The sequence below is a fragment of the Medicago sativa genome, chromosome 2 (assembly GCF_051527215.1).
Source record: "Medicago sativa cultivar Bolivia chromosome 2, Bolivia_mono, whole genome shotgun sequence".
Taxonomy (NCBI): Eukaryota; Viridiplantae; Streptophyta; class Magnoliopsida; order Fabales; family Fabaceae; genus Medicago; species Medicago sativa.
In genome coordinates this window covers 20,849,220-20,874,970 of record NC_140750.1, presented here as the reverse complement: position 1 = coordinate 20,874,970, position 25,751 = coordinate 20,849,220, and the positions used below count along the sequence as shown (strand labels likewise).

At 31.6% G+C, this 25,751-nt stretch overlaps 2 protein-coding genes and 1 non-coding gene across 3 annotated transcripts; 1 reads left to right on the top strand and 2 right to left on the bottom strand.

The window, feature by feature from the left end:
* The first annotated feature begins 4 nt into the window (after positions 1–4).
* On the top strand, positions 5–111 carry LOC146945402 (small nucleolar RNA R71). The gene has a single exon (XR_015029499.1). It is a non-coding gene; the product is annotated as a small nucleolar RNA R71 (small nucleolar RNA).
* Positions 112–11,495: 11,384 nt separating this feature from the next.
* On the bottom strand, positions 11,496–12,444 carry LOC146945401 (FCS-Like Zinc finger 15-like). The gene is made up of 2 exons (XM_085743733.1): positions 12,093–12,444; positions 11,496–11,923 (listed from the first exon to the last, which is right to left on the bottom strand). The coding sequence occupies exons 1-2, from the start codon at positions 12,344–12,346 to the stop codon at positions 11,743–11,745; spliced, it is 435 nt and encodes a 144-aa protein (XP_085599859.1). The 5' UTR covers positions 12,347–12,444; the 3' UTR covers positions 11,496–11,742.
* An 884-nt stretch (positions 12,445–13,328) lies between these two features.
* Positions 13,329–14,011, bottom strand: LOC146945400 (uncharacterized). The gene is made up of 2 exons (XM_085748065.1): positions 13,622–14,011; positions 13,329–13,534 (listed from the first exon to the last, which is right to left on the bottom strand). The coding sequence occupies exons 1-2, from the start codon at positions 13,758–13,760 to the stop codon at positions 13,329–13,331; spliced, it is 345 nt and encodes a 114-aa protein (XP_085604191.1). The 5' UTR covers positions 13,761–14,011.
* Positions 14,012–25,751: the final 11,740 nt, after the last annotated feature.

The following is a 25,751-nucleotide window of genomic DNA, read 5'->3' as shown; positions in this document are numbered from 1 at the left end:
CTTTAAACCATGACGGGGACAAAGTCTAAGCATCTCTTTGAAACGCTCCCACACATCGTAAAGAGATTCTCCATCTTTTTGAGTGAATTGTGTGATTTGATTCCTTAATTGACTGTTTTAGAATAGGGAAAGAATCGGCCAAGAAAAACTTGCTTCATTTGTTGCCATGAAAAGATAGAACCAATTTCCAATGAATGAAACCAAGCACTAGCTCTACCCCCTAAGGAGAAAGGAAAGAGGTGCAGCCTTACGGCCTCTTGGTTTGCATTCAAGGTTCCACTGAGTCTTAAAAAGGTTGAAATATGAAAATTCGGATCCTCAGTGGGTGATCCGAAAAATTGATTTTGCTGCACTAGGTGAACAAGTGCAGGTTCTATTTCAAAATTATCCTCAACCGTTGGGTACACAATAGCATCATATGACTCATTTGAAGATGGGATTGCATACTCTATGAGAGAGCGTTCCTTAGTCATATTGTTATTATCTTCCCAAGAAGTTAAAGGAAAAAGAAGAAATAGAAAGAAAATATATATATATATATATATATATATATATATATATATATATATATATATTTGGATAGAACTATAAAAAGAAAAAATATAAAATAAAATAGAATAAAATAAAGCAAAAGATTTTTTTTTTAGAGTCTAATCGTTAAAAAAAATTAACCAAATTGCAATAACTCCCCCGCAACGGCGCCAAAAACTTGATAGGCCAAACCGCAAGTGCACGGTCTATCGAAGTAATAGTAGTAAGAGAGAGTATCGTTCCGCTAGGGAGTTATGAATTTAATTAACTTTTAGAAAATGATTAGATGAGAAGAAAGGTTTATAAAAAGGGGGTTTAATTGCTGAAAGTAAATAACAATAATATAAAAGAGCCTTGGGATTATCGGTTCATCATAATAACAAATCTTTCACTAGACAAGACTTTAACTTCTAATTCCATGGTTTACACCTTAATTTCTAAAGACCGGTTTCCCTTTAGCCCCTCACCTTTCCGATGAAAGTCCGGTGAGAGTTTACCTCTAGTAACCAAGCCTATTTCGCTGACTTGATTACTTAGAAGATGCTTATAAGGATTGAAACTACCTGTGTCTCAATAATTGCAAGGACTATTTCACTGTCTTGCAATTATTGTCTAGATTCACTTGTTCTAACATCAAAGCTCCGCTCTCGCTTTATGAATTGATGTTTAGGATAATGGATTAACAATTATCAAACCCTCCGTTTTCGCTTCCACAGTTTGATAATTGTTAATTCATGTTAAAACGGTGAATCTAAATTAGAAATTACGGCTACATAGAATTAGGGTTAAAGCTTGGTTCGTTAGGATTATGTCATTAGACTTCCCAACAATCCCAAGACGAAGAAGTCTACTCACTAATGTTCATTGTAGACATGGGGGAAGAAGAGAGAAAGCAATAAAGTAAAAGAACAATAATATAAAAGTGAACTTTTATTCCTAGAACAAAAGATGAATGTTTATGATGGAGTGCTACTCTATTTATAGCTTTACAATTGACTTAAAATCTAAGCAACTACAAGGGCAAAGCAGTAAAACTACAACAGAGTAACTTGGGCTCGAAGAAAAGCAGCAAAAGAGACTTCTGGGAGGTGGCACGGCCGTGCCACATGTTGGCACGGGCCGTGCCAAGCTTCTGACTATGTGGGAATATATTTTTGTCCCGTATCTTCGTATTTTCGCACTGTATTTGCTCCAGTCCTCTTTCTTTTGCTCCAAGACACCTTCCACCATATATTCGTTCCTAAAATATAATAAAAAGCAATTTAAAGTAAAATATTCAAAAAGGAAATAAAATGCAATAAAATAAAATCAAATCTTAAATAAAACTAAACTAAATAATGCAATAAAATAGACTAATTAATGACTCATCAGATACAAAGAAACTGATTTTAGTTTTACATTTGACACTACGAAAATTATTGAAGGTTCCAAAAGAATCAATATATTGATATATGAAGGAATATAATTGCACATTGAGAGCACAATATATTCCTCTAAGTCTCATATATATATATATATATATATATATATATATATATATATATTAAGCTTCAAGGATACCATTCTAAATGGATATCATATTGAAGTAAGAAACGAAGAAGATGTTGAATATCTCTATATTACGAGACATATTTTGGATAAAATAAGTGTAGTGAAAATATTATACTTTTTTCCTTTGAATTGTACTACACTTTTATTATTGAGATTGAAGTACATATTGTTATAAACCAAAAATCTACAAAATCATATTAAGTTTGTTGTTGGCAAGACTGGTTGGGTCATCTTCAATATATTATGATGCGAAGAAAAAATAATTGATTTTTTTGAATATGTATTGAAGAGCCAGAAGCTTCTTCGAGTCTAATAACTTTTGTGTATTATTGAAGAGCCAAAAGTTTCTTCAAATGTAATAAATTTGAGAACAGAATTCCTCCGTCTGTAACGTCTTCTAAGGCCTCTTAAATCATCATTCTTCATCTTCCCAAGGACTTCACAAATCTTCAGATGTCTTGCTTTGCCGATATGCATGATTTCTTCATGAATTACAACAAAACACCCTAAAATTGCTATGTTTCGGGAAGAATAGAATTACAGACTCAAATATAGAAAACATTACAAATGTCCTGAAATCATAAGCAATTGATATAACTCTCCTCTATTATGCTTGTAAAATCTACTGAAAATGACTGAAAAACATGCTAAGAATAACTTAAGATGACCTGCCATTAGTGTTATAAATTGCTTTGATTGCAATAACTGTGATGGATTCCTTGGTTTATGACTTATGACTTATGTGGTTATAAATATTGTTTGCTTGCTTTTTATGAGATTTAGTTGTACATAGATATATGTGCATGTGTGCTTGGTTTCTTGTATGCTAAGTTTCAGGGGGAGCTAAACTAACATCATCAACATTAGGTTTACATCATCAAAAAGGGGGAGAATGAAGTTGCCCTTAGTGTTAGGTTTGTGTTTTGATGATGTTTTATTAGGCTGGATTCTAGTTTCTTTTCATGATGTTTATTGATCATATTAGTTCATGATTAGAATATGTTAAAGCACATAACAATCCTTGTTTCACATTGTGTCATATATGTCTTGTGTGTCAAGATTCTTTTTGTTTGGGAAAACTCCTTTTTTTGTGTGGCAAAACTCTTTTTCCAAGCCTTTAATTCGATTTAAAATTTGAATCGTATAATTTGTTCTCTCTGTCCTTGACCTTTGGAGATCATGTCAATATGAACCGTTTCATGAATATTTTGATTCATATCATGCTTGAATCAAATCACAAGTTGTTGATTCGTATCATTTGTGTTCTTTGGTCATGTGTTTTGCCTTGTTGAATCATATCACTATTTCTTCATTCGTATCAACCTTCATCTGGGTTGGTTTTAATCGATTCATTTTCCTGCACGTGCTCATTTGAATCGTATCAATCTTCATCTGGAAACCACTTGATTCTATCAAAACATTGCTTGAATTGTATTAACCTTCGTAACTAAAGATTTATCCTTTTTTACATGTCTGAATCAAAGCATACTTGTGTGATTTGAATTATGTCGTTGTTTTTGCCACAAATATTGCACTTATCACTCTTATCCATATATAGTTATACCCACACACCTTTCAACTTACTGAATCAACTGCAAATAACATTCTAGAGTCTCCAAACCTCTCTCTCCACTTGTTCTTTAGATTAAACACTTTTTTTAAGATTCTTTGTGGATTCTTCAGATTAAAGTAAATATGAAGAAAAAAATCATTACTTTTATTATATTAGATTATGTACTTTGAAGTAACTTATTTTTTAATAATTTAAGCTTATTTGTCTACAATAATTTTTATTTTATTTTGAAATGTACAAAAAAAAATTAAATCATTGTTGTATATTGAAACTTACTTTGAAATTTAACTATAATTATAAATTAAAATTTTAATAGGATGTCATATATAGTCAAATTCTCTATATTGTCATGTTAAATATATATATAGGGGTTTGCTACAATAGACCCACTCATTTTCATGAAGGTCTATTTTAGCAACCAACACCATTTTACTTGGACACAAATGCCCATGTTTTTGTTTTTTGAGAAAATTAATATTAAAGGATACAAATGTAATTTCCAATTAAATGTTGGATTTTCTTTTTAATTTTACGAGATCTGTACAGTCCACCGTTCTCTTTCTTCTTTCTCTTGTGCTATCTCTCACGTGCTCTCTCTCTTTCATCAGCACTCTCCCACCAACATCTTCTTCTATTATGTGTTTCTTGTTTCGCCTTTCCTGAGTTTTCTTCTACTCTTCCCATTCATTGAAATCAAGTGTAGCATGTGTGTGGTTAAAACACACCAATTTTTTTAACAAGAAATCGGTTCAAAATTCAAGTAAGGCACCAAATCACTAAACTCATTCAAAATTAATGAAGCCCCATATTCAAAACTTAACAATTATTTGCTGGAATTAGTACCCTTATTTGGGGGGTTTATTTTCTCATTCTCAAAGAACAATTCATTTAATTTGATTTCTTGTTTTCATGGAACAATCTGTATAATTTGGTGGAATTTGATAGAATTTTTAGTAAGCTTGATAATTGATACCCATTTCATTGTTCTAAGTTTATTTTCTTATGATTTTTGGCCTTAAAGTTTAATCCTAATTTGTGTTTGACATCTGGGTATTTTAAGTGAGCTTCTGGTAATAAACTTACAGGATGAGAGAGAGAGAGACGTAGACCAGGGAGAGAGGAAGACCATGAATAATAAGGACAAAGTGAAAATTACAGTTTTATCCTTGTGCTTCAATTTGTTCAAAAAACAAAAATTGGATATTTTGGTCTAAATAAAAAGGTGTTGGTTGCTAAAATAGACCTTCATGAAAATGAGTGGGTCTATTGTAGCAAACCCCATATATATATATATATATATATATATATATATATATATATATATATATATATATATATATATATATAAAGCAGTATAACCTCATTGGCATATTAATCTATTAGTCTATTTAAATATAGATACTAATACTTAAATAAGTATTTTTTTTTATTTTTTTCCTTCAAAAAAAAATACTTATTTAAATATTTTTATATAAAATAGATTTATGTCCTCGTGAGCTTAACTCAGTTGATAGGGACAATGCATGGTAATATGCAAGGTCCGGGATTCAAACCCCGGCCACCATAAAAAAAATATAAAATAGATTTATAAACAAACTAACATATAATATCAGGCTTTAAAAAAGCTAATCTAATGCCTAAAAATTAAATGGGAAATTAGTCACTTTAGTCCCTGAATGGGGAACGATTCGTCAATTTAGTCCCTGAATGCAGATAATATGCAAAACAGTCCCTGCATGGTCAATTTCAGGGACTAAAGTGACTAACGAAGTCTACATTCAGGGACTAAATCGACTAACGGAGTCTGCATTCAGGGACTAAATTGACTAACAAAGTCTACATTCAGGGACTATTTTGCAATTTATCTGCATTCAGGGACTAAATTGACGAATCGTTCCCCATTCAGGGACTAAAGTGACTAATTCCCCAAAATTAAATTCATGACAAACTATGGATCATATTTATACTTTAAAGTTTTTAACATATCAAACTTAGATTTTAAAAAGTGTAGCTTGACTCAGTCCCAACCCCGATTTTGAGTAAAACATGGTAATATGCAAGGTCCGGGGTTCAAACCTCGGCCACCATAAAAAAAAATATAAAATAGATTTATAAACAAACTAACATATAATATCAGGATTTAAAAAAGCCAATCTCATGCCTAAAAATTAAATTTATGACAAACTATGGATCATATTTATACTTTAAATTTTTTAACAGATCAAACTTAGATTTTAAGTTTTTAACAGATTAAACTTAGATTTTAAAAAGTGTAGCTTGACTCAGTCCCAACCCTGACTTTGAGTAAAAAATAAATGACATCTGGAAACATATTTCAACCACGAAAGTTACGACAGATTAATACACATGGATACCATTTTAGACCTTCTCTAATTTTTTTTTTTTTTTGAGAAATGATATTTGTCCAACTATTTTGTGACAACTTATGTGATATTTTTTATTTCATGCTCACATTACGTTTTTACTTTATCTCTCTATTGTTTTGATTTTTGTGACATTATTTACTTTTCTTTGTAAATTTATGGTTGTCACAAAAAGTTGTCACACAAGTGATTGTTCAAATAACACACCTCTTTTGTTTTAAACCTGCACTAATTTGAACCCGACAAATATCGGTATTTTTTTTTTAATTCCGTGATCAATTATGGCTTTATGTACTATTAAAACGTTACTGAAGTTTATATATTCAAGGAAACATTAATAACGTACACATATACTCAAAGTTTTTTTTTTTTTTTTAGAGGCATATAGTCAAAGTTTTTAAAGTGTGATGTTAAATATAAAAAATGATTTTAATCTCATTGATTATTGATACATTAATTGAGTTCTCTACATTCATATAAAATATATTTGGAAAATGTTATGAACTCTTTCTAACATTTTCTCTAACATTCACTCTCTCATTGAATGAAATCCATGTAGGTCTCACCACTTTATGGGGGATCCATCTTCAGAGTATAGTACTTACATGGACTTCATCCAATATATTCATTAACAAATTAAATTATATTAAACTTTCAGGAGTACGTACATCGGTTTCATTTTTTGTGAAACAATTTTTTTATCAAACTTTACTTATCTTTCGATCGGAATTTGGAATATCAGAGTTTATTTTTGCTAAGAATCGAAGGATCAACAAAAAAAAATCATATCAAACATTAAAAAAATCAATCTAATACTTAAAAATTAAGTTTATAACAAACTACAAATCAGACTTAGGTCTTAGAAAATCTAACGTATCCGAGCCCTGAGTAAATGATAAATGACGTACAAAACATATTTCAGCCACGAAAATTACATCAAATTATTGATTTCAAACTCAACATATTTAAAGCTAGATCGCCACGGTCCCAACCCCAACATTGGTTTTGTCAAAAAAAAAAAAACCCCCCAACATTGGTAACCATTGTTTTTTATTACCACTTTGCAAACCTAGACTGGTTTCAACCCGACAAATATCAATATTTTTTTTAATTCCATGTTTAATTTTGGCTTCCTGTACTATTAAAACGTTACTACTAAAGTTTATATATTCAAGAAAACATTAATAATGTACCTATATTCTCCAACACACCGCAACTCTTGTATTTTTCATAAAGACTAGTTCTAGATAAAAACAGAAGGCACTCAACTACTTGTCCTTTTACTTTTCTATGAAAACGACTATTAGGTTAATTAGGATTGATTGTGCCGGTAGTTTTTATAACTTTAACGAAAGATTATTTGAAGAAATATTAAATAAATATTGCAGTATATACTACTAGTATATTCTAAATATATACTTTAAATAAATAACACAATCAGGACTAAGAATTACCAATGTAAATTCCTAAGCTAAAACTGTTGTAAAAAATGTTATCATAATTTCACCATGCATCCTGTTTAATCTTTCAAGTTTACTAATATCCAAACTTAGAGTGAACCAACATGTTATCTTGGCTCTTGGCAGAACTTTAAGAAGCTATTGGAAAAAAAACATGGCATTGCAAGATATTCTATTCAGAGTTAGCCACCTAAGGCACACAAGTATAGATGAAATCTTTGGAATCGAAATAAGTAATGTTATCTATGTTTTGATATTCAAATCATATCAAAAGTTAGTTAATAAAAACAAAATTATATTTATGGTTCCTTAATTTTAGATAATTATGATTTGGTCTTTTTTTTCATGTTAATTTCGTCACTTTTCTCCGTTTGTATTTGAATTTTCAAGTATTCAATATGATATTCATATTTAAACATGGGCGGAGGACCATATGTTTGAAGATTGAGAGCTCACGGAAAAACAAAAGAACATATTTGCAGTTTGAAAATTCATATGTATACGAACCGAAAGGAGTAAATTGACGTGGAAAAAGAAAGATAAAAGACCACATATGTAATTTTCATAATTAATATATATATTCATGAATCATGATAAAATGAGTTCATTAATGTTATAGAAATACCAACAAAAAGACATACACTGATCACTTGTTGTTTGTTCGTTAGTTTTTCTATTGCGTTTTAATTGTATATATATACTTTTTAGGTATACCATAATCAATTGACTTTTATAAATAAGATCAAACTAAACTTTTTTTTTATAATGTTTCTGTTGCAGCAAGACTGTTTCTATTACAATGAGATTAACTAATTATATGAATAAAAAAATTAAATAAGCACTATAAAATTAATAAAATTGTAAATATTTAGTTAAAATGAAAGGTAAACAAGAAACAGTACTACACCATATAGGTATATGACCGGTCCAATGAGGAATTGATGGAGGCAACAGTGACGATTGTGCTCTAGTACGGTAGCGACGAGTCTTTACGATGGGGCGAAAGGTGTCTGCAGGCACGTTAACACTCCAACGCTCAAGTCAGTATGGGAAATGAGATGGAATGTGTGAAAAGTATGGGAAAAATGAATCATACCCTGGGAATGAAGTTAAGTCACCCTTATATAGGCGTGTTTAAGAATAACCTTCCCCGTGAAGTGCGGCGCCTCATCAGGAGGCCATTGAAGGACATGTGACGTGCTCCAGTAAAGTAGGGTCCACTATTGCTTGCATATTCCTCTAGATGATGCGCCTTGGTCCGGTGGGCATTTGATCCACGTGTGAACGTTGGATTGACTTTCTAACCCGTACATAAAAATATACATGCATAACATATAATGAATAATGTGTAATAATATTACTATTAATTATTTTTTTCACTTTTAAAGTATTACTAGTATATGCTTCTATGAAAAATAGATTGGTGGTAATATATGCTAACGCCAACTGCGAAACGAATCTTGCATTATTATTTGCTTGCCCGGACAAATATTCCTTTAAATGTTAGTCACACAAAACTCAACCAATAATGACGAGTATATATTTTGCATTGTCGTTTTGGTTAAAAACAATATTCAATTTCCCAATACCAAGGAGGAAGGGTGATGCCCTTATTTGTAAAACCACCACCACCACAATCCCTTCCATAATTTTAAGGATGGCGACAAAGTGGACTCATATAGTCATGAGTCATGTACCCTATACTAGCGGTAATAATAATGGTCGACATAAGTCACAACCATAATAATAAGAAGATGCCAAAAATGTACCCTAACTACAAAATATTTAGTTCTAAGGTACATTTTGGAGTTTTTAAATCGATTTGCGCGTGTTATAAAACCCGAAGTTTTGCAAACTGAGGACTTTTTAAAACAGTTATGAAATGGATTTAACCAACATTTTTATATTGATTAGAAAACAAGCTAAAAGTCTTTAGCTCGATTGGTTAGAGACATTATATATAGGGTTTGATTTCGAATTTCAAACATCTCACTTATTCTCTTTAATAGGTGAAATTCTAACCAATAAACCACTAGAGCTACTAAAAAATTCAAGTTACACAATTTCTAAAATAGTCCTATCAAGTGTGTTGAATAAGCCTTTCCAGCAATCACTTACAAGTCTTTCCACTTCAAAGATTCAAATTCAAACCAAAAAAACTTGCAAAGGAAAGTTAATGGAACTTTATAAGATACATGGTATCCATGCATGTAGAGACTTAGTTTATTTTGCAGTTTATAAATTGTAAAATCAAACTTCATGCAAAAGAGTACATTTCCGTTCGATAAAATCACACGCCTAAACAGATAATACATTTGCCCTTACAAGACAACTTCTTACTGACAATGTTGAACGAATGGTTTGAAACTCAAACATATCTATATTACTATATTTCTCCATTTGCACGCTTTGTGCCTTTATTTTCCTTTCTTTTTCCTTTTTACTTTATCTATTTAAGGCCGTATGTTTCTTCGATTCATAATTACGTGCTTGTAACTTTAAAATTATCAACTAAAAACCCTCTTAAAGGTCTAACTTGAATCCTAGACTGATCTATTGAGTTCATTTGTGAAGTGAAACATTTTCGCGACAACACATCAATAATCAATGTGATCATCAACACTTGAAATTATTTATTTCACTCTCTAAAATTGTTAGCAAACCTTAGAGAAGTCATATTTAAATATAAAATACTTACTCTAGGATCATATTCAATATTACTTTGCAATACACATGAGCACTCTCAACCATTCACACAAATTTGTGTGCCTATGAGTCAATTTTTAAAATCCAAGGGATAACAATTTTGATATTGAATAAACTTGATTCTATAAAATTAAGCCAACATGCTCTTAGTCGGATCATTTAGTCGATGTTTAAATTCACTTTTTGAGAGCTAAAGTAATCATAGACATAAAATCATACAATTTATAACATATAATCGTTTCACCTCTAAATAGTTAAGATCTTCTCGATCTCTCTTCAAAGAAAAAGACTCAATTTATGATAAAGATAAACACAACAATTAATAGGATCAATTAGTTGACCCACTTACAAAAACAGGCGCATTAAAGCTAATTTTCATCAATTACATCTAAACTAAATGTAGAAAGATTTAGAGTACAAGAAAAGGTGGGATTTAGCATGGGAAAGGGAAGTTGTTTCCCACCATGGGAAAGCTAATTTTAGACCACTAGATCAATCAGAGAGCACAGTTTTATCATGGACTTTCAACACTAGAATTTTTTTCAAACAAAAAATAAAACATTTTTTTTTGTTTAAAAAGGACGAAAAAAATTTGAGGAAGGAAACTGTGATGATTAACATCAACTAAATTCTTCTACATCATCAACAATCTGAAAACAATAACAAAACAATAACAACATTCATCATCATATGAAGCCTATTCGTCAATATCCTTTCTCAACACTAGATTTTTTTTTAAAATTATCTTCCGCCACCACTCTCTCTTCCATCTCTACTAGCCCACCACCAGCAACAATCTTAAAAAATTTCCTTAAACTAAAAAACGTGCTCACCCACCACCACCATCAATTCTTAATCTTCAATCATCTTGGAACGTGTGAGATATTTTGAAGTGATGGTTTGAAAGGATTTTCAAGAAAATTCTTTCTGTGATGATGAATGTTGTTCCCCATAGGATCTTCGGTCCTTGCAATCTGTCGTGTAGCCAACTCTAGCTAGCCTCCAAGATCTGATTTTGTTTACTTGAGTTGTTGGATTTTAATTTGATTTATGGACCATAGGTGATGAAGACTTTGAAGAGTTTTTAATTTCTGTAATTGTTGAGTTGAAGATTGAATGTGACATGGCATTGAAGGAGAGATAGTGGTTGAAGATGATGGAAAAATAATCTAACACTGATGGTGCATAATAAGACAGTGTTCCTTACTTGATCTGATGGTTAAAATTAGCTTTCCCATGGTGGGAAACAACTTCCCTTTCCCATGCTAAATCCCACCCAGATAATTATAATAACCAAAACCACACTACATTACCAAAGAGGTTGGAGAATGGAGCCCATAAAATAAAAAGTAGAAAGGACGTTTCAGCTTCATACAAGGAAACAAAAGACAAAACACTTTGACCTTATCTAACAACATTAATTAAGCAGGGTAAAACTGGAACATAACTATTTTTTCTAAAAAAAAAAAAAAACCATTTTTTTTATCTCACAATATAATTTTCACTCTAATCTAACTTTCCTTTCTTCATTCATGTATCAATAAGCAAAACCACCGTTTTGGTTTCTTCTTCCTTTTTCATGATGATAAGAAGCTTCTGAAGAAGATGAAGAAATTGCAGCATGGTAACAGTTCTCATTCTGAATATTGTTACTTTCTTCTTCATCCATCACAATATGCTTGCATCTACATTCCACACTACAGAAAGCTCTATCCCCTCTTCACAAAAAAATAAACACAAAAATGAGCTAAAAAACTCAAACATAGAATAAAAAAAACGTTTTTTTAGACAGAACAAAAATAAAAACAAAGATCTAGGTTTTTTCAACAGAAAATAATAATAATATAAAGTTTCATAACATAGGTTATAAAATATAGAAGGACTTACTTGTACATGTAGATGTCTTTTCCAGGTAACAACTTTTTCCTACAGAGAAAACAAAGCTCAAGAAACGTTGTTTGTTGTTCCTGAAAATGAGATTCATGATGAAAATAAGAACTCAAGGAAACTATAGAAGATTGTTTGTTGTTGTTGCTACTAAGCATCATTGTTTTGTTAATCACTTTTGGAGTTTCCTTCTTCTTGCTATTGCTAATACCACCACCTTTTTGAGATTCTAACACTACACTCAAACCCACCATTTTTTTATTCTATCACTTTTTTTGTGGCTAGTAGTTACTAGTGAATGGAAAGTGTATGAGGAATTTGAGAGTACAAAAAATGAGTGAAGAGAGAAATGAAAAGAAGAAGAGTGAGTAAAAAGGGTTAGAGTAGTGAGGTGGGTCCCATACAGCTATGGTTGGGGCAGTAAAAGAAAGGACAATCAGTAATTTGACTGCTTTTGCTATATAAACGCCACGTATGGGAGTTTTACTTTTATATTTTATTTTTATGGTTTTTGTTTTGTCGTTTGTGTTAATGTTTTTGGTTTGAAGCAGAAAGGAAAGAATGAATGACCCAATCCAATGCAGAGTCTCATTTAACTTTGGAGGCTTTTAGGTGAAGCAGTACTGCATAGGGCTGGACAGCGGTCGGGTCCGGGCGGGTTTCGGGCCCAAAACCCAAAACCGTCAAAAACCGCGGGTGAGGAACCCAGCCCCAAACTCGTCCGGTTTTGGGTTCGGTTTTGTTCGGTTACGGGTTTTCGGGTTAATCGGGTAGGCGGGGCGGGTATTTCGGGTCAACTCTAGTAAAAATTATCCAAGACCACCAGATTTGAAATTTTTTTAAAACGTTATTTTTTAAAAAAATTTGGGTAAATAATAGAATGAAATTGGGCCATTAAAAACACCAATACTTTGTTGGCCAACTATTTATTTCTATAAAATTATTTTTTCAATAAAATGTGATTGTCAACAAAAAATTGCAGCTATTGGCAATCATAAAATTTATTTTGAACATTCTTAAAACAAATTTTTAACCTGCAGCATACAGAAAATAAATATCATACTAGCTTCAACCAAGGTCAAAGCCATAATATTGTAAGAATGGCCAATATTTAAGCAACCATTAAAACTGGCACAACACAACCAACAGTAATAAGTTGCTGAAGTTCAAACTAAGAAGTCATAATAAATTACATTCATCCAATATGAAATTTAATAAAAATTAAAATAACTGGCTTTAACAGCACAGGCTGCATGCTTTAGCTGCTGCTTCAACATGGCGAAACAAGAACCTTGGATAATGTTGTTTTAAGTTAGACCATAAAAAATGGTTACATATGCGCTTGAAGCTGTTAGATTCTACTACCCCAAAGGGAAGTTTAGAAAGGATGACAAATCTAACAATTGCCTTCCTAAATGCATCACCTTGCAAGGGTGCAGCAGCTGCACCATAATCATATCCAGCATACATTAAATTTATAACCATATTACAGTATGCACAATCATACATATACACAAGTTGTAACTTACGATTGACAACAGCTCCATTTAGCGAATTCACAGCTGCAGCTCCATGAACCTCCTCCACAGCTGCAGCTCCATGAACCTCCTCCACAGCTATAGCTCCATTAACTTCCTCCACAGCTGCAGCTCCGCTAATCCCTTCCATAGGTGCAGCTTCGATACAAGTAGCTTATCCTAACAAAACTTAACAGATTAGATTTAAGTAGCAAGTAATAAACAGATTGACACTTTAGTAAAAATAAAAAACAAAGCAACCTTTCTTGACAAATGATTCAGTTCAGAACAAGTTTCCAAATTCCAATAACACAGGTTAAAACTTAGTAACAAAATAAGAAACAACTTAAGTTTCCAAATTCCAATAACACAGGTTAACACTTAACACTAGTAAACCAAACAAAAAATTAACTTTTTTGAAACAAATGAACAAACAAAAAATTAGATTCCGCGAACCCGTTTGGACCCGCCCGTTTCCCTTTATTTTCTTGCGGGTTGGCCGGTTTCGGGCGGGTCGGAGCCTTTTGTCCAGCCCTATGCATGGGTTGTAATAATGTGTTATTATTAGGACAATATTATAACAAGGATTAATTATGTTTTTGGTCCCTACAAAATTGCGACTTTGTAAGTTTAGTCCTTACTTAATTTTAATAGCATTTTTAGCCTCTACAAAAAATTTCTGCACTCAATATTAGTCCTTACTCAATCCAAATTTGTTTAATTTATGCTTAAACTCTTAAGTTTTTCAACAATTTTTTACAGGCGTGTTAAGAACGTTATTAAATGGTCCTCCGAAAAAAATATCGCAAAAATTTGATTTCTACGTCCATATTTTTGTTACTTATATCTTAAACTTTTGTCGTTTTAAAAAATTCATATTTAATTTATTTCATGTTAAAAAATTATACTCCCTCCGTTTCAAAATGAGTGTCGCTTTAGCCAATTGCACACAGATTAAGAAATAGAATAAAGTAGTCAAATGTCATAGCAATTTTACCAAATTATCCTAATCAACTATTGGTTTGTTTTTCATTAAAGAAAAAATAATACTTTGGAAGTAGTGTAACGTAGTATTAATTGAAGGGTACAATTGAAAAGAAAAATTTATTATTGCATTGAAAACCAAAAGTGACATTCATTTTGAAACAATTTTTTTTGGCTAAAGCGACACTCATTTTGAAACGGAGGGAGTAGATTTTAGTAAATGAACCTTTCATAGTGTTCTAAACTTGTATAAAAAGAATTGTTAAAAAATTTAAGAGTTTAAGGATAATTAAACAAAATTTATTTTAGCAGGGACTAAAATTATAAGTAAATTTTTTTTTGTAGGGACTAAAAATGCTATTAAAATTAAGTAAGGACTAAACTTACAAGGTCGCAATTTTGTAGGGACCAAAAACATAATTAACCCTTATAACAATTGCTCTAATATGTTTGAGAAATTATATGAAAAACCTTTTGCATAAAAATGATATAATGCGAATTAGTGTTTCAGATACACTAGTTAAGGAGATAAATATAACAATTTTTTTTGAAATTTGTGTAATTAAATTTTTAAAAGTATAAAAAATAATATTTTTGATGTAAAATTTTCTCTTTTTATTTCCTTGACGAGTACTACCAAACATTAGTTAGCATGACCATTGTTTAAACAAAGTTCTTAATCATTTATTAGTATATAAGTGTATAACCCTTATTAGTTCGGTTTGTCATTCATCATTAGTTAAAACAAAGGGTCATTCTACACGGTCAAACTTTGGTGTTTGTTTTTTATTTGTTAAAGGAGTAAAAGTTTCTCTAGGCGTAGTATTTTAAGTCTGATTAAGAAAATATTTAATAAAAAAAAAGTCATGCTAACTAGTATACTAAGTCACCGGCTAAAATCTTCCATAAAAAAATTATCCATAAAATAATGTAGTTATTATTGAAAACACAATTGTCAAAATAATAATCACAGATGTTGTTAAATCCCTAAAAAAATAAAATAATCACACATGTTAAAATCCTTTTTTATATCTTAAACTTCATTGATTCTAGGTTTCTAGCTATCTTTTCGTGTAATTCTCTCTAAAATCATGGCTTAAATATAAAATTCGACCTTGCAAATATGATAAATTTAGATTTTTGTCTTTGTATTTTTTTTTTTAAAAATACCTTTGTAAAATATTGTCTTTTAAAAAAGTCACTCTCACTAGCCCTACTTTTAGGCTAATTTGGCATGATTTTCGCCACGTGGCAGTTGCTGACTATGCAACTTTTGCCACATGGCGATTCCGTGGCATGCCACATAATTAAAAACTTAATTTTTTTTAAAAAATTCTGAAAATTGTTTTTTAAAATTAAAAATCATAAAATAAATTTTCAAATTTTTTTCGATTGTATGATTTTAAAATATGAAATAAAAATTAGATTTTTTTAAAAAACTGGCCACAAATGTTTGAAAATTAAATATGAAAATGATTATAATCTGAAAATTTAAAATTTTTGAAAATATAATTGTGAGTATCTTCGAAAAAATTATAATTTTGACGGTTTTTTTTTCTAAATGCTTTTCAGATCTTTTGTCGGAAATCTTTTTTCAGAATTTTTTTTATTTTTAAAACTTTTTTCAGATTTTTTAATTTTAAAAAATAATTTTCAGAATTTTTATTTTATTTTTTTATTACGTGGACTGAAACATGCCAACTCAACGAAATAGTGGACCCATGGGCTTTTTTAAAAGACATAATATATTGCACGGATGTTTTTTAATTTTTTTTTACAAGGACCAAAACCAAAACTGACTATATTTGCAAGGACGAATTTCATATTTAAGCCTAAAATCGTTTATGAATGAAATCCAAGTGAAAATGCGTTTACGCAATTTAACTTTGTAAAATCGTTTAAACTCGCAAGTTTTCGTCTACTCGAATGGTTTTGCTTCAAAAGTCTAATTTATTTTTGACCCATTTAGAAAGTCTTTTTCAATTTCCCCTGTGAGCTTAACTTAGTTGATAGAAACATTGCATAATAAATACAGGAGTTGAGGTTCGAACCTCAGACACCCCACTTATTCAAATTAATAAAATGAATATAGTTTTTTATTTCTTCCTTTATGTAAAGTATATCATACAAAATTAATAAAATGATTTTAATTTCAATCAAACTTGCTTAAATTGTCTTTATTGTTCAAGTTTCGAACCTCAGACACCCCACTTAAATTGTTTTATTTCTTCATAGATTTTATCCTTCTCAAAATTAATCTTAGGAAGTACTCTTAATAGATCAAGTTTTGATATCCTAGAGATAATTTTCATACTTACATGTCCTATCCTCTTATGTCATCCAATTTATCTTTTTCAAGAGATATAAAACAAGATTCGAATGAGAATTCATCTAAGTATAAAACATAAACATTTTTATTTTTCTTGATCTGATGAATAAGGTTTTCCTGAAGATTCTTGTCTCACTTCGTAGTGTGAGGTTTGAATGTTACTTCAAAACCACTATCAAATAGTTGACTGATGCTAATCAAATTGTGTTTTAGACCTTTTACATAATGAACATTTTCAATTTTTGCAAAGTTTATCTTACCAATGACACCTTCACCTTTTATTTGAGCTTTTTCATTATTATCAATGTTTACTGTAACGCCTTATTTCTATTTAAGCGATAAAACATGCGAATAAAGCATATATTCACGAAATAGACGCTACGTCTCAACAAAATCCCAAATCAACAACATGCATGTATAAAATCTCAACAGTCGCAGCGGATACAAATCATACATCTCCAAAATATACATGCCATGATAACAAGATACATCATCATATAAATCCTCCAAATCCCGACAAGTGGGTAAACCTCAATAATAAAATAAATCCAACAAAAGCATAAAGACACCGACAACCTAATCAGAGCCTAAACCTACGACTCCAAAACGATAACGGAGATTAGCTCCCGCTATCCAAGCACTCACCAAAAGCGAACTACACCTGCACAGCGTCTACCCATCCATACAGACAGGTAGGCGGTCAAAACCACTGGAGGTTAGCTTTACATCAATCATAATCAATATAAACAAACATAAGCATTCAAGGATTTCGTGCATAACACATATACATAACCGTCCCTCCTAGAATACTAGCATCACATGATTATTATCCCCCATTCCAAACACCTCAAGCTATCACATTACTAACATAGCATAACATGCATATTCAATCTCTAATCAAGTAATCGACATAAGCCCATCATTTATCAACATCAACCAAGGAAAGGATTACTCACCTCATTCCTCATTTAGCATACTTAACTCAACAAGTACAATTCATCATTTTAAAGTTATAAGCAAGCAATCATCATCAACAAAGAAATCACAACATCATATATATATAGACACACACACATATACAATTCTCACCTCATTGCTATTACCAAATGGTTATCTTCAATTAGATTCACCAAGTGTATAAGCACAAGCAAGTAAAACATGCAATTAGAGCACAATTCAATTATTCACAACCATCAACAAAGTCCACCAATGTACATACACACTAATCCACATAAATCACAACATTCAACGAATTTCACCAATGTACAAATTCATCAAATCACATATTCAATTATGAGATAATTCATCAACCATTCAAATGCATGCAATGTTCTAGACTCTTTTAGATGCATGCGGTACCGTCACCAACAACAAAGGTTGTCACCTCAAGATGCCAACAGAACATCTTATGTAAGAGTACACCTCCTCTTACAATTCACCTATGTAACAGTACACCTCCTTTTACATTTCTCATATGACTCAATATGACTATGATACATGGATATACAAGCAAAAATCCAATAATGCAAAATCTCCAACATATATATCCACCAACAATAATGTAAAAGTACACCTCTATTTACATTGATCAACTCAACAACAATTGCATTATCAAGTATTTACGTCCACACAATCAACCAAGTCATAATTCAATTAAGAGTTATCACCACATTATCAACAAACATCAACATCAATTGTCATATATCCATTAATCAACATCAACTATATAATATAGCTCAACAATTCCATACACTTTCTCACAATCCAAGTAAAGGAGAAAATACAACACCTTATGATAAACATCATATTCAACACCTAACAACCATTCACACATCTTCATATAATCATATCAAACTATCCACACAAGATTTGCCAAGCATTTGGTCTTAAAGATTATTTTCTATAAAGTTTGTCTCTCATTTACAACTTAAAATAATTGAACAAATAAACCAAGACCAATCAAACAAGATCCAATGCCTCAACTATGTATACACCTAGACCACATATGAGTGCAGTAGAGTATACATGTGCGTTTTACCGGCCAACTACGACCAAATAAACAAAATCACAAAGTTACGACAAGTCCGTATCATTTTGCAAAGCCAAAACATTATCAAAAGAAAACTAAGTTTGATTCAACAAGACATAGGTTAATTACTCTTAAACATCCCAATATGACTCTTAATACTCAAGTTGTGAAGCTTGGAAACAAACCCTAAGTTTTGGGTTGACTTGGAAATAGTTATGCTAAGTTTCCTTAAAATTTCTCCAAGACCCACTTGGAGTGTTTTCATCATAACTCAAAATCCACAAAACATTTTCAAGTCAAACCAAAGCCATTGGAAAGCTAACAAAATTATCTAAAACTTCTATGTTTACACCAAAGGCCAATTCAAAACAGAAATGGGTGAAAAAGCACAAAAAATGCAAAAACCGAAGTTCTGTCAGCATGCACGGCCCGTGCCATGCACGTGCACGACCGTGCCATAAAGGGCAGAGTGTACGCACGGCCCGTGCCGTGCACACGCACGGCCGTGCTCGACACAGCTTTTTCTTCGTTTTTCCGTTTTCACCATTTCTCGCATAAAATTCAAACCGTTAATCGGATTTCGATGTCGTTTTTGCCTACACGCTCCTGACACTTAGCTCTATCATAATGTACAGAAAAATTCAAGTTTCAACCACCCCAAAATCATTTTCCAAAACCTCACATAATCACTTATTTGCAAAAACGCTTAAACACTGACATTTCACACGAAAAACCTGTTTTCTCCCAAACGACTCAACTAACACAATCACAACATGAAAACAGAAATTCTACCAAGTCCAATTCATCCAACAACATCAAAAACTCAGTCAACAACCTCATATTTCAAAAGTTCATTTTGGTCCTTCACATGAACAACTTAGCACAAACTTCACCAGCTAAACAACAACTTCACAAAATGGAATACCCATGGTATAAATCAACAACAACAACATATCTAACTCAACAACAACTTCATTCAAACATGAATTCATCACAAATCAACCACAACAACACTAATTCATACCAATTTGAGCAAAATCCACAAAGTATACACATAAACATATATTGAAAATGTAATTTCATCAACAACAACTTGATTATCAACAAATTCTTGTACCCAAACATTACATCAAAACATAAGCACGAATTTCATCAATTAAATTCATAATAATCACTTATCTCAATTAAGCACTTATGCATAGAATTAGGGAAGAAGCTACAACTAAAGATTAGGATTGAAATCTAACCCCCTTACCTTAATTCTTCACAACTCAAGCTAAGGCTTCACTTTAGCTCCAATCCTTGAATCCTCTACCTTCCTCTAGCTCTCTCTAGCTTTCCTCTTCAAACCCTTATCTTCTCTTGCTCTTTCTCTCTCTATCTCTTCTAAAAAATGTGTAAAATGATTATGGAACCCTACTTTCTCTAAAGACTAGAGTTTATATAGGCTCTACATAATTGGGCTCAACTCACAATGCCTTAATGAACCTAACCCATTTACTAATCTAATTCAAAATGTTTCTACCCACTTAACGGTAAAATATAATAATAACGGTCACTTACCGGTTATAAAATAATTCACTACAACTCTCTAATGCTTAGTAAAGTAATAACGGCTCTCACTAAACACTAAAAATAATCCTCATCAAATTACTAAATTACCCTACTCACAAAATGACCAAAATACCCCTGAGTCCAAAATGACTAAAATACCATTCTAACACCGAATTCTACAATTCCCGACCAAAAATACACACAGAGACAATTAATCGCATAAGAGCACATATAAACACACATAAATAAATAATAAAACAAATCTAGCGAAAAATCGGGCTGTTACATTTACCAAGCCTCCTTTTTTTCCACGAAGGAGAGAGAATTTTGTTTATCTCCATCATATGTTTTGAGCATCCATTGTCCATTAATTACCATGTCCTTTTTTTCTTACTGTCATAAGTCATTCATACAAGAGAGGTTAGTAATGTTTTGGGTACCCATATCTTTTTGGGTCCTTGGTGGTTAACGTTGTTTCTAGGAAATTTTTCTTTGTGAAACCTGATAGTTTTAAAATTGAATTTATAAGTATGTCTTGAATTTTGTAAAGCATGTTCTTTCTTCATTTTAAAGCAAAAAGATTCAAAGATGTCCATATTTTTCACAATATCTACATATGTACCTTTCATTCTTTTTTTATATTCTCTTTAAGGATAAAAAAAGTTTTCGTATAGTTTTTGTTTATGATTACTTTTAAAACCTCTACATGCTTTAAAAATAACCCTTGGTTGAGATCCCATAATTTTTTGAAAAGTTTCAGTGGATTTTACAAAATCGGTGATGTAATTTTTAATTGAATAACATTTTCCTTACAACAATGTTTTCTTCTTTAGAGGATTCTTTTTCTTTAATGATCTCATTTAACTTACAAGTTTCATTTTTGTTGATTGAGAATCTCTTATGATTTTAAGAAGATTTTCATTTATGCTTATCAAATTCTCTTTTTCCTTTTTAAGTTCAGAATTTTCTTTTCTTAATCTTTCACAAGTTTTTTCAAGAATTTGAGAGTTATAAAAAATATTATCAAATGAGCAATGCTATATCTCTAGAAAAATAACATCAAGAATTCTTCAAGAATAAAGAATAGCCAATCACAATGTACTATTTGCCACAATTCAAGGAGGTGTGGCTGAAAAATAGGAAGTGGACAAATAAATCATCCAATTAAGATTTACCAACTGTGTCTTGAAAAATTCTTGAAGCTATTTTTCTTGAGAAGTAGCATTTTCCTTATCAAATAGATGTTCAGTTTTTTTTTAACAAGATGGACATATTTCAAGATTTACCTATTCATTACCTGAATTTGCCATTAGACATAAGTTTGCTTGTTCATCTTCGTTTGTTTGTTCGTCTGGATCATCCCAAGTAGCTATCATGAATTTTTGTTTGAATTGAAATTCTTTTGATTTCCTTTAGTTAAGTGGTCATTCGAATTTGTAATGTCCAGGCATGTATCATTCATAGTAGATGACTTAACTTTTGTCAACTTTTGGTTTTTGATTTAATTTTTTGGCTAAAACCCACTTTTTGCCCCCTAAGTTTGCAAAAGTTGCGATTTTGACCCCCTATTAAAAAAAATGGCAATTGTGACCTCCTATGTCTACCCCCTTTTGCAAAACGTCAATTTTGACTTGGTCAAGCCTATGTGTCACGCCACATGTGTTTTTTTCAATTAAAAATTAAATAAAAATGCCATGTATATATAAATGAAATTAAAAAAATCAAAAAGCAAAAAAAAAAAAAGAAAAAAGAAAGAGCACGTGAATTCATACCAACAACAACAACACCCTTTTCCATTTCCACTACTACAACAACAACACCAATCTTCATGAAAAATCCCAAAAAATCATCTTCAACCACAACCCAAACAAAATTCATACAAACAAATCTTAAAATCCAACCCAAATTCAATTCACGAAGCACATAAATTCTGGTTGTTCCTCTTCACTTTCATCTTTCATTTTTTATAAGTTCATATCAGTAGCCTTCGTGTCATGTTTGAGAAGGAAAAGTTTGGAACATGTTTTATTTCCTTCATTAATTTTCAGATGCCATGCATGAATGAATGAGAAATTGAGAAGAAGGAAAAATCGAAATTCTGGTTTTGCAGAGAAGAAGGTGACGGCTGCGGAGAAGAAGGAAAAGTTGATGAAGTTGACGGTGACGCTGTCTTTATTGGATTGGCTTTGGGGGTTTGCTCTGTTTGGTTTTAGGCTGTCTGTGCAGGTTGTGCTTAGTTGGTACGGTAACTTGGGTTGGTCTTGTATATCTTGTTTTTTGGTGTTTTGGCTCTGTTTTGGCCACTTCCCTGTTGCTGTATTTTTTCCTGCACTATGCCTAGCTGCTGCGTGCTTTTGTTTCTTCAAACCCTCTTGTGAAATTTGATGGATGTTATTTATTTTTGTTGTTGTACTTTCTAGATTTTTTGGGTTATGATTAAGAAGATGTTAAGAAGATAATTTATGAGTTTGTGTTTGGTGATTTGTGTTTTTGGTAAATGATGAATATTGATGGTGAAAAGAAGAACTTGCTGGGTGGATGATGAACATGGTGGTGTTTTGGAATGAATCACGTGCCCTCTATTTTTTTCCTTTCCTTTTTGATATTTTTTTTATTTCCATAATTCTTTCCTTTTTTTTATTATTTTTTATTATTTTAATTCTACAAATACACTTGTGGCATTTACCTTTATTTTAAATTCAAAAAATAGACAGCTGGCGATTTTTTAAGTGATGTGGCGTGGCACATAGGCTTGACCAAGTCAAAATTGACGTTTTGCAAAAGGGGGTAGACATAGGGGGTCACAATTGCCATTTTTTTTAATAGGGGGCCAAAATCGTAACTTTTGCAAACTTAGGGGGCAAAAAGTGGGTTTTAGCCTAATTTTTTTTTTAGGAAAAGTTTTTTTCATACTCTTTCATGAGTGGTAAAATTCTTTTCATGAGATTGCAATTCATTTCATCTATGGTTTTAAGTTTCTTTCATTTTGAATAGTTGAAATTTTGATAGTGCGATATCAATTATTGTTTCATTCACATGACTAGTGCCTTCATGATGAGTTTTTAAGGTATCCCAAATTTCTTTTGTAGTTTTGCATTCTTGTGTTCTATCATATTCTTCCCTACTCAAAGCCAATTGTTAGAAATAATTTATCTTTAAAATTTAGTAGAACACCTTACCTTCATCTTCTGTCCAATCTTCTTGTTTCTTAGTATTTAGATCCTTATCTCGTGGAATATAGTTTCCAGTTTCTACTACAAACCACATACTATAACCCTGTGATTGAAGAAATAATTTCATATTTCCTTTCCATAAATAATAACAGCTCCTTGAAAGAGAGGAGGTATGGGTGAGGATTCTCCTTCTAAGATATATTTAACTTTAGACATTTCTTTTTCTCCTAAATCCTTTTCTCGTACATTGTTACCTTGAAACCAGACTCTGATACCACATGAAGTTAAATAATATCACAAAAGAGGAGGTTTGAATTATGATCTAATAAAAATTTACCCATAAAAATTCTAACATAAATGAAAAATTTGTCGAAAATAATTGTGCCGAAAATAAATGAAAAATTCGAACATATGTATGGCAATCAAATAATTTAAATTTTGGGTTGTATGAATTGAACATAATATAATCCAAGATGATTCACATATATAGTAATAGATAATGATAATTCATATGCAGGACATGTTCACTGCTGGTAGTGAAACATCTTCAGATGTTTGTCATAGGCAATGACTGAGATGGTAAACAACCCAAAGATGATGGAAGAAGCACATGTTGAGGTAAGAAAGGTGTTTGATAGAAAAGGGTGTGTGGATGAGATAGAGTTGCACCAATTGGCTTACTTAAAGTCTATCATCAAAGAAACATTGAGACTACACCTTGTTGTACCAATGTTGAGTTGCCACTTGCCGTGTTACTTTACCACTTTGATTGGAAGCGTCCCAATGGAATGAAGAATGAGGAACTTGACATGAGTGAGTCATTGGGAATTGCTATAAGAAGAAAAAAATGATCTCTGCTTGATTCATACCCTCAATAGTAAAATTTTCGTTTAATCACTTATCAAGCAAAATCACAACAACTTTACTAGAAAATCCATGAAAGTTAGCTGTAATAGCACTCAGCTAGCAACACGCAATTGCATTTTCTAAACATTAACTAAGCAAATAGTAATGAAGTATACACACCAAACACAAACACGACACTGACATGTCGACATATGTAATAATTTGAAAAATATAATATGTGTTGTACACCAAACACACATTCAATATGACGTGTAGGTGCTAGATAGATTCAGTTAGATTCAAGATGGATTCAAAAAGACCGCCGTGATGTATTTATTTTCTTTTGCTCCTTTGGTGGTTGGTTCTCAGACTTCTTAATGGTTGGATCCACCCGAATGGCAGCATGCACCTTACTGGTATTTCTCTGGATCATCTTCCATCAGAACCTACGTTAAATACTATAAAGTATAAAGATTGTAACCAAAAATTTCAAGAAAACCTTACAAAGAATGCACTAAAAATACAACTTTTGCACTTACCTTCATATAGGAAGCAACATGTCCACCAACTATATATTTACGGTGACCCTAGGCATCAAACTCTTTCTTCTCCTTGTCAAAACCAGCAAACCTTTTATCACTGAAGGGTATATCTAAATTCCCCATCCAAAGCTCCTCGTAATCCATAACAACCATTTAAAAGCACTTGCGGGAGCGCAACAAACTAGCCTATTCCATTTCATTTCACTCCATTCTACCCTATACCACCAATTCTAGCTATTCAGATGCACAACATTGAATACATTGAAACAGGGCCGTTTCTGAGATTTTTGGAGGCCTAGGGCGAACCTACAATTTGGGTCCTAACTAATAAATATATATGTAAATATCAAACATGATACAAAAAACTTTGAACTTTTTATTTAATATTCAAATGCTCATACAAAACAATAAATGGAAACTAAACTCATTACTAACAAGCACACACCTTCCTTTAAAAGCTAAGCAAATTTTTTAGGGCCTAATAGACGCCTAAAAATAAATTATTGTGGCCCAAATTTCGTACTTATTTTTTTTGGCCTAAGGCGGTTGTCCTCTTCGCCCTGCCTCAAATACGGCCCTGCATTGAGAACACCAAAAACACGATTGTTAGTCGTGGTCTTAACAAGACCAACATCAACTGAATAATCCTCTCCGGTGGCCTGAATATGAAACTACAAAAATCAAC

Excerpts from the sequence above, each read along its gene's own strand:
- LOC146945400 (XM_085748065.1), bottom strand. The coding sequence starts at position 13,760 with ATGGAAGGGATTAGCGGAGCTGCAGCTGTGGAGGAAGTTAATGGAGCT. Across the intron at positions 13,535-13,621 it reads AAATGGAGCTGTTGTCAATC|CTGCTGCACCCTTGCAAGGT; the intron begins GTAAGTTACAAC and ends ATTATGGTGCAG.
- LOC146945401 (XM_085743733.1), bottom strand. The coding sequence starts at position 12,346 with ATGGTGGGTTTGAGTGTAGTGTTAGAATCTCAAAAAGGTGGTGGTATT. Across the intron at positions 11,924-12,092 it reads AAAGACATCTACATGTACAA|AGGGGATAGAGCTTTCTGTA; the intron begins GTAAGTCCTTCT and ends TTTTTTGTGAAG.